This window comes from Amphiprion ocellaris, chromosome 9, assembly GCF_022539595.1.
Source record: "Amphiprion ocellaris isolate individual 3 ecotype Okinawa chromosome 9, ASM2253959v1, whole genome shotgun sequence".
In the NCBI taxonomy this organism is placed as follows: Eukaryota; Metazoa; Chordata; class Actinopteri; family Pomacentridae; genus Amphiprion; species Amphiprion ocellaris.
Window position 1 is genome coordinate 14618448 of NC_072774.1, and position 9945 is coordinate 14628392.

At 37.4% G+C, this 9945-nt stretch overlaps 1 protein-coding gene across 3 annotated transcripts; it reads left to right on the forward strand.

Annotated features, from left to right (window-relative positions):
- The first annotated feature begins 1023 nt into the window (after positions 1-1023).
- LOC111582293 (putative C-type lectin domain family 20 member A) lies at positions 1024-9556 on the forward strand. 3 transcript variants are annotated; one of them, XM_023290908.3, is made up of 5 exons: positions 1024-1101; positions 2359-2760; positions 2838-3173; positions 3275-3363; positions 5735-9556. In XM_023290908.3, the coding sequence occupies exons 2-5, from the start codon at positions 2415-2417 to the stop codon at positions 5849-5851; spliced, it is 888 nt and encodes a 295-aa protein (XP_023146676.1). In that variant the 5' UTR covers positions 1024-1101; positions 2359-2414; the 3' UTR covers positions 5852-9556. The 3 variants fall into 3 exon arrangements, with proteins under 3 accessions (XP_023146676.1, XP_054869342.1, XP_023146678.1); XM_055013367.1 differs by lacking the exon at positions 5735-9556 and adding an exon at positions 3972-5700; XM_023290910.3 differs by lacking the exon at positions 2359-2760 and having other exon boundaries at positions 1029-1101.
- The last annotated feature ends 389 nt before the right edge of the window (positions 9557-9945 follow it).

Consider the following 9945-nt stretch of genomic DNA (forward strand, 5'->3'; position numbering starts at 1 on the left):
TCTGAAAAAATCAGATATTAAATTAAGTGTTATTTTTAATTCTGCATTTAAATTGGCACGACCAGTCATTTTAAGCCTCTTTGTAACTGTTGCTGAACTTAACATAATTGTAGTATGATTCAGCACAAAAAACACAATTTATTATGGAAGTTAAAATGTTATTTATTTTGTTGATTTCAACATGAGTTATATTGTTGAAAAGTTGTGTAGTTTAGTGGATTAGTGGCTGTCCTTGTTTAATGGTCAACACTTTCTTTCATCCAAAATATTTTTTCTTGTATTTTTCATTTCTAGTGAAATCAGAAATGGATCACAAACAGATTCTGACTTTCCTCTTCTTTGGTAAGAGTCAAGACTGTGACTTCTGATTTACACAACATTAAAACACACAACAAAACAGATTCTAAGTTTCCTTTGTATTGTACAGCTGACAAATATAATCCTGAGAAGGACATTAGATTTTCTGGAGGGTGATAATGAATTGGGTAAATAAAATAAAAGTGCACAATAAATCCAGGTCCTGATGATGAAATCAACACCATCATGTCACACGGCACATCGGCTAAAATGCCACCAAGTGAATGAACTCCTACAACATGAGCAAATGCTATGGGGGTATTATTATAGCAAAACTATTTGGAAATGTGTGTGTCTGTATCTCAATCTGTGTCCATTGTGTAAACAAATTTGTAAATGCAGATTTTTGCACGCATTGACAAATCTTCTTACATGTACAAATTTTAATACAAATTAACAGATTTTTTTTTTACACATTTAAAAACTTAATTACAGACGCACAAATTTTGAAAAGACATTTGTAGATTCCACATTTTACATTTATAAACCTCACTTTGGACACACAGACTGAGACACAGACACACAATTCTCCACACACATTTACAAATAGCTTTGCTACAATAACACCCCCATAAAATGTCCTAAAATTTACAACAGCAAAAAGGGTGACCAAAGTGCTTCACAGTAAAAAAAAAAAAAAAAAAAAAAAAAAAAAAAAAAGGGGGGGGGGGGGGGGGTAACTTCAAAACAACACAAGTACTAGAGCAAGTCTGGAACAGTTCAGCTGATTCAAGTTGTTCAGAGGTGGATTTATGCTTTAATGCCTGCTTTTCTAGTACAGTCATGATTTTATATCTCTCCAGGGAGACAATGTTAGCTTGATGTTTCACTGGTCAGAACAGCTCCAGCTGAAGTGAGCAGTTAGCCGTTAGCTTGGTGCTTCAGCGGTCAGAAGAACCCTAGCTGGGGTTAGCAGATGGCCGTTAGCTTGGTGTTTTAGCGGTCAGAAGAACTCTAGCTGGGGTTAGCAGTTAGCCGTTAGCTTCGTGCTTCAGCGGTCACAACAACTCTAGCTGGGGTTAGCAGATGGCCGTTAGCTTGGTGTTTTAGCGGTCAGAACACCTCTAGCTGGGGTTAGCAGTTAGTCATTAGCTTGATGTTTTAGCGGTCAGAAGAACTCTAGCTGGGGTTAGCAGTTAGTCGTTAGCTTGGTGTTTTAGCGGTCAGAACAGCTCTAGATGAGGTTAGCTGTTACCCGTTAGCTGGGGTTAGCGTTTAGCTGTTGGCTAGCTGTTTTAGGATCACTTCAACTGTAGCTGGGGTTAGCTTTTAGCCGTTAGCTAGCTGAGGGTTAGCCTTTAGCTAGCTGTTTTATTGGTCAGACAGTTTAAAAAAGGTTTTGTGATGTAAGATTGAAAAAATATATATATTATATAAAAGGGGCTGTTTTAAAATAGCAGCACTTTTGATGCGCAGATGTTGCTATAATAATATAGAATGTAATATGACAGTCGATCAGACTAATGTGATTGTGGGACCACAACATCATGATAATTATTAATGTTCAGGTGAATGTGCAGCCTGAGATAAAGGTCAAGGTCAACTCAAACACCCACTGATTGATGCTGGGGACATGCTGTGTAGAAAATGCTATCCAATCATCAGATGTATGATCAGAGAGATCATACATCCTGAAAATAGATGTCAATTTTTTCGACTATAAAACTAAATACATAGCCAATTTTGGCTATTTTTGGCTCAGATGGTAGAGCGGATTGTCCATTGATGACAAGGTTGGCTGTTCGATCCCCAGCCTTCTGCATGCCAAAGTGCCCTTGGGCAAGACACTGAACCCCAAGTTGCTTCCATGCATGGCAGCTCTGTCGCCATTGTTGTGTTTGTGTATGTAAATAGCAAACATTGTAAAGCGCTTTGAGTCCCACTAAGGTAGAACTGCGCTATATAAGTGTCTAACATTTATTTAAAGTATTCAGACGAACCCGTCAAAATAAATATTTGGATACTTTACAGCTAAACATGTCCTCTATCTTTGACTCTCAGGACTGACTTCCCACTCTCACGCCATCCTTCGTGAGTACCACTATGTCGACCTGAAAATGAGCTGGAGCGATGCTCAGCATTACTGCAGAGTAAAATACACTGATCTGGCCACCTTTGAAAACATGGATGACATCAGTAGATTAAAGAGACTTGGTCTGAAAACCTCAGAGTCATGGATCGGACTGACAGATGACCCAAAATCCTGGATAGGAACTATGGGAAATGATGCAAACTCCTGGACATGGTCAGCAACTGGTGAAACAAGCAAAACTGGGTACCATAACTGGAGCCCAGGGTTTCCAAATAATAGAGGTGGAAATCAGCTCTGTGGGTTTTCGACAAATAAAGGAAAGTGGGATGATTGGGCGTGTGACAGCAGACTTTATTTTATTTGTTTCCAGGGTAAGAAAAATTTGTGTTGATATATTGATGATGATAGTGCTGATGTGAGTCTCACACTGGCTTTTCTTCTTTTGTAGATACAAATCCTCCAGGCCAGAAAACATATACTCGAATTGAAAAGTGGATGAACTGGACGGATGCTCAGGCTTACTGCAGAACACACTACACAGACCTAGCCATGATGGAGAATGATCAGGAGAACACACTGATGATGTCAGTACAGCCAAATTTTGACTGGATTGGCTTGTACAGAGAAGGATGGAGGTGGTCTGACAAGAGCGACAGCTCCTTCAGAAACTGGATGAATGGACAGCCAGATAACAATGGTAATCAGTACTGTGTGGCTGAGAAATCAAATCACCTTTGGCTTGATGACAGCTGTAATGTGGAGAAACACTTCTGGTGCCACGAAGGTAAAAAGAAGCAAAAAAATTATAAAAAGTGCTCTGTTTTCTGCAACTCAATAACATTTCTGTCCTGTGGTTTGCGGTGATGTGTTTGTTGGACTGTCCAGTCCCATCAGTGAAGACCATTGTGAAGATGAAGATTCAGACTGATGCTGACCTTTCAGATCCAGATGTGAACATCCAGATCCTTGACCAGGTAAAACACCATATTTTCTGGTTCTGTCCTGAATAAGTAGACAACTTGTTGCTGACCTCAGGCATGAGATCTACATAATCAGACCTCAGATCAGAATTCTGGCATCAGACCTCTGATTTGACAAATTACACCTTAGAGATCACATCTGAGACCTCAAGCCTCAGGGATTATATGCCACAACCACACCTCAGGAATCAGACTTCAACAATAATATTTCCATGTCAGACATCAGGAAACAGGTCACAGACATGATACCATATGAGTCGACTTCTGATAGATAAGTCCTTTATTTCTCCCCACGCCAGGGGAAATTTACATTGTTACAGCAGCTTATGTAGCAATAGATGTAGTAATAGGAATAAAATAATAATATAACATTAGTAATAATATTTACAATATGTACAGGGATGAGAAATGAGGATGAAATAGTACAGTATTGACACACTGTAAGACAATGCAGTATAAAGTGGCTTAAAAAATAAGTTTAAAAAGTGCAAAGATGTAGCAGTGCAATAATGTCTGTGCAAATTTTATGGTTTGGGGTGGTAATGATATGAGCCGTTTATGTTAACATCAGCCAGTGATGCTGATGTTGTAAACTCTTCTAGCAGATGGGATGAAGGACCTGCGATAGCCCTCCTTCTTGCAGGGTGGATGTCTCAGTCTGCTGCTGAAGGAGCTGCTTAAAGACCCCACAGTGTCATGCAGTGGGTGAGAGGGATTGTCCATGATGGATGTGAGCTTTGACAACATCCTCCTCTCACCCACCTCCTCTATGGAGTCCAGGGAATAGTCCAGGACAGAACCAGCCCTCCTGACCAGTCTGTTTAGTCTCTTTCTGTCCCTTTCAGTGCTCCCTGCTCCCCAGCTGCACTGCATAGAAAATAGCAGATGCTACCACAGAGTCATAAAATGTCTGGAGCAGAGTCCTGCACACTCCAAAGGACCTCAGTCTCCTCAGCAGGTGGAGACGACTTTGGCCCTTCTTGTACAGGACCTCTGTATTGTGTGACCAGTCCAGTTTATTGTTGAGGTGAACACCCAGGCATCCAACACCTGAATCAGTACTAAACAATAAGACAATGAGACCTCAATGGCCACATAAAGACCACATGTTTGGTCCTCTAGATAAAACTTCAGGTATCAGATTACAGAAATCTGATTTCAGGAACAGAGGTCAGGCATCACATGGACTAATAACAAATTTCCATCCAGAAAAAACTTTTTTGTTCACATTCATTAAAGATATGTCAACAGTGTTGACAGTGTGCATTATATCGCACGTAGAGTGCCACATGTAAACATTTCCCCAGTGTCTGATATGTTTAAAGACACACACAGAAAAAACACACTGTATGCGTTGCATTGCCATAGGAACCTGACATGTAATCAGCTGGTACAGAAATAGCATGAATATGTTTTTGATGTTTGGTAATGACTTGTTGCCAAATCTGTTTACACTGCTGGTATTCCAGCTAACAGAATGCAGATTTGCAAATTGTCTGTCCTATTGGCACTTATTACAGAGATTATTCAATCAAGTACATTCATTTCCCTTTGATTTGACTGAAAACTGTTGGTCTTAACTCACTGTTTGGTTAGGTTCAAACACCAAAAGTATTTGGATAGGTTTTGGAAAATATCATGGCTTGTGTTAAAGGATCCATTTTTTGGGTTACCATGGTGATGAGTCCTGTCAAATCTAATATTTCATGTCTTTGCTGGAAAGGACCAACATTACAGCAATACAAAAAATAGTATGATGTGAAAGGTCACAAACCAATGTAATCTCAGAGGAAATATGGTTCCCTCAAAATGCACTTGAGTTGTGTAGTGATGTACATTTTTAAGATTGCACTGGCACATCATGCTATCATGCTTTTTTTTTTCAAAAAAATGTTTTCAAACATGATGATTAAAAAAAATCTGGTGCAAGTGCTCCTATTGGATTTTTAAATTTGCTCACATTGTTTTTGCAATATTGCTAATTCATCTCAATTATTAATAAACAGCACCAGATATTTGCTTTTATTTTAACTGATCTGACTAAGAGTGCCTGAAGAACTCTTACTTTAATGTAAAACAAGTGCTACAACTGAATTTCACTGCAATTATCCGTGGTTAAGTTTCCAAGTATGCACGGCTTTGGTTCGTATTTTCACAATGATAACTACTTCTAAGAAGGTTGATTAGGTTTTCACACTTAGTTTACTTGGTCAGGTTGAGGAAAATACAATTTGAAAAGACACTTCATTTCCTGTGGCAAAGAAATGCGACGAGACACAAATAAACCCCAATTATTAAAGTCCAATCTGCTACTATAAAGGATATTACATAAGAACAGGTCCTCGTGTTTATTGTCTTTCATCAGATGGATGAAATGCTGAGGAACAAGGGACTGACTGACTTCAAGCTGCGATGGAAGATTCAGCCCAGAAAAGAAGAAGAGGAGGACAAAGATGAAGATAAATGCCCAGTAGCTTCATAAGTTATAGCTGAATTATCAACCTTGTAGTAAAATTAAGTAAAAACTGAGACATAATTGTAGTTTTATTTTAAATAGGATTTCCAAAATTGAATTAATAAACCACACAATAGTTGTGTTTAAATAGTGATGAATGAAAAAGTTGTTCTCTGCAAGTCAGACCGAGTCGATCATTTTACTACCAAATCTAGCTGTTTGTCTGACATTATTGATTCATTTTCGAAAGATGGAACATAAAAGCAGAAGATGCTTTAATTCAGCATAAATTCAGTGTTGTTTGGTATCAAACCACAGATGGAATCAATGTGACCCAAACAAGGATATGCAAGACAGACACAAATCATCTGCTGTGAAATAACATCACTGCTTTCACATCAACAGTGTGGCAAATTTACAGAGATTATTTAAACAATCTATTTTCCTGTTTTTGTCTGCAAGCATTCTGCTGAGAAAAGTTTCATGGAATTTACAGAATGAGTGAAAATGACTGAATCTCTGTTGTAAACTAGATCAGTGTAACAAAACAACATGATTTAATCTCAGATAGTCTTGTCTGTAGTACAACACACTCATAGGACTGTATGAAGGCCATCACTGATCACCTCTGACTAAGCAGTTTCTTTTTCTGTCATTTAAGGGCACATCAACGTGTATTGTTGATTCTTTGGTGTTAAATAATTGAAGCAAATACTTCCACTGTAAACTGTGTTCATTTCTGAGATTTTTTTCATACAGATTAAGTTGATGTTTATGATAGGTAATTACAGTAGAATTAAATTACATGTTTAAGCTGGAATTCATGACCTGACTGACTTATTCAGACTGTTCAAACTACTGAGAAGCTATAAAATACTGAGGAACAGTACAAAACATATAAATAACCTGGAGGGTCGATTACTAACACTTCTGACTCTTGATTTAATGTCTGGGTTCTTAAATAATAACCAAAAGGCTGGAAATGAATGAAAATAATCATGACAAACCCCACTGGGTGAAAATCTTCTCTTTTGTTAAGAATTCACAGTAGATAACGTATTCTAAATACTGATGGAAGCCAAATATTTACATTTTGAAAATCCATTTAAACTAATGCAAAAGGCAGCTCTTCATCTAATCAGCACAAAATCCACATATGCAGAAATCCACACAAATATATGTAATTGATGGCAGTTTGCTCAGAAACGAGAATTTACAGTTTATAAAAGCCGCATGAAAAGATTTCAAAGAGGAACTTTACAAATTTTGGCACTGATTTCCTCTTTTTGATATTTGTTGTTTCAGTGTTTACTGTTACTGTCACTGTCTATGAAGAGTGTATTTACATGAATCATATTTCTTGCCTCTACAGTATTATTTTATATCATTTATTTGGATTGATTTTGCATTCATTAAATTTCTACACATTACAAGAACAGCAAAAATGTGGTACAGGTTAACCATTTCGCATTTTTATATCCGGTGTCAGTCCAGGTGACCTCCGTCAGATTCCTTTAGGAATATTTAAATGAATAACAATAAAATATAGCACATTGCTGGACACTTCTTAGAAACACCCTTTAAACACTGGCAGGTATTAAGGATTCTGACTTTGGGCAATTTGCTGCTGCGTGGATAAATGCTGGTCGTGGTGCTGGATTAATCCCGCACCATTATTAATCAGATTAAAAAATTTAATGCAATTAACGCGTCTGCAGCGCAGAACGACTCAAAATCCCTGAAACAGCAACGCATTTCGGGCATTTTAAATTTGATGGGTCACTTCTATTTTACTGGCGCAGCTTTTCCAGTGTTTATGGCATTAGTTCATCAGCTCAGGAAACACACAAACCAATTAGGTACGAGTTCAGCCATTCCTACGTGACGCTACTCAGCCAATTAATTGGTCTCTGCATTCCAGCCTAAACATCGCAGCTCAGTTCAGAAAACAGGTGAGGGACAGACGAGAGGAGGACGGACAAAAAGATAAACAAGAAAAGCAGTCAGAGAGTGCAGGGCTCTGCCAAGACTGTTCATTCATCAATTTGTGTATTCAGAAATTGCGGCAACATAGAACGTGGACATTTAATATAGATCGACCCACAAACTAACTAAACAAATACAAAATTGCCTTGCATGAGTACAGAGACCGGATTGCGTGACCGAAATATGCAACAGGTCGAGTGAATTGATGCAGGTAACTGAAACAGAGCATCCATACTGTTACAGAATGTAAACACAGGTCGCATATGTGACGTAAGAACATATTTTGTCTCAGGCGGTGACGTTTCAAAACGCAAAACCCCAGTTACTGATGTCCACATGCAGACGCATAAAACAGAGAATTCGCAAATCTTCACTTTGGTCAGAGTTTTTAAAAAGAATCGTTTTTGATGACGTAAATCTGCATTTTCGTGTGGATGATAGGCCGAATCGTAGAAAAATATCTTCGTTTTGTGAGATACCCGGCTACGTGTGGACAAGGCCTAAATATGGTTCCAGACTCACCAATCAGCTCCAAATGTGTTTGAGAATGACCCTGACACCATTCAGACCACGAGTCAAAATACTGTCAGGGCAAGCTGCAGCTCAGTTCTCCCATTAGGCAGCAAGGATAAAATGGGAGTGATATAAAAGAAAAAAAAAATGTAAAAGTGTTCAACTGTTTAAATTTTTTGAGATTTAGGTATTGTTAAAGATGTATATAAGTTGGTCCAGGTTGTTCAGTCATTATTTTTCACTTTATTTTCAGATGTACAGTTATATATCAAAAGCTATTTATCAATAAATGTTGTCAAAATGTTTTTGAACCATACTGAATTTATTTGATTTGATGGTCAGTTATTGATTACATGCAGACACTAATAAAACTACCAGGTTACATCAACATATATATCATTTCACCTCTTTAAATTTTAGTTGAATACCGCTGCACTATACAGCACGTTTGCCCTCTTTTTGAATTCAAAAAAACCCCCAAAGATGGAACAGTCCACCAACTTACAGTAATACACACACTCTGCAGGAAAGGGTTTTCTTTTCACCAAAGCACAGGTGTTTAATAAACATGTTAAGTGCATATATATTCCCTTCTTTCTTGAATCTGTTTGCTCATGCAAAATAAAACGCGATTAATATAGATTAAAAATGAATATTTGTGATGAATCGAAATTAATCCACAGCAACCCTGTGATTAATCTGATTACAACTTTTAATCGTTTGACAGCACTACTTTTAGTAACTCTCTGATTGCTGCTACAATAAAGCTGGACTACAGGAGAATATAAAGCACTAAGATCATTTGTATCAGTGTCCTGTCACTTCACTATTTTTATTTTGAAAAGGAGATTCAGGGTTTGATTTTCAAAAGAAGCTGCACTGTTGGTATGAGAGCTATTTGATTGTCATGTATTTATATTCTGCAAACTGCTTCCTTGTATTAACTGGAAATAATTATATTGGATAGATTTTTAAATTATATGCAATTCCTTAATTTGTGTTTACATATGTAATATTAGCAAATTATGTTTTTTTTAAAGCCTCTCTATGGAGCTAAGCTGAACTTAATTGGACTCAACCGTGGCACACTACATATGCTGTGCTATTAATGATCCATAATGTTGGTTTGTATCATGATTTACACGGTTAAGAAGTTGTGTAGTTTAGTCTGTTCGTGGCCATGCTTGGTGTTTTTGTACTGTATGCAAAAAGAATTTGTTTCAAGGTTGAGGACTTTATTCGTGTTCACGTGTTGTTTTTCATATTTGTAGTGACATCAGAAATGCATCAGAAACTGACTTTGATTTTCCTTGTATTTGGTAAGAGTCGAAACTGTGACTTGCGATTTATAAAATCTTATTAGTATTAACCCAAAACAGAGTCAATTCATTTCATTCAATTGTACTGAAAAAATTGTACTGAAAAAATATAAGCCTGACATAAAATAAGTTCGCTAGAGGATGGAACTCAGTTACATAAAAATAAATACATTAAGGTACCATGAAGTTCCATGTCCATGTTGCAAAAAGCACCAACACTATATAGAAACAACAAAATGTTGACAAGTGTATGCATTCTGACTGCAGGCAGTACAAATGTGCTGCTATTTAAATCTGATTTCT

Excerpts from the sequence above, each read along its gene's own strand:
- LOC111582293 (XM_023290908.3), top strand. The coding sequence starts at position 2,415 with ATGAGCTGGAGCGATGCTCAGCATTACTGCAGAGTAAAATACACTGAT. Across the intron at positions 2,761-2,837 it reads TTATTTTATTTGTTTCCAGG|ATACAAATCCTCCAGGCCAG; the intron begins GTAAGAAAAATT and ends CTTCTTTTGTAG. Across the intron at positions 3,174-3,274 it reads ACACTTCTGGTGCCACGAAG|TCCCATCAGTGAAGACCATT; the intron begins GTAAAAAGAAGC and ends TGGACTGTCCAG.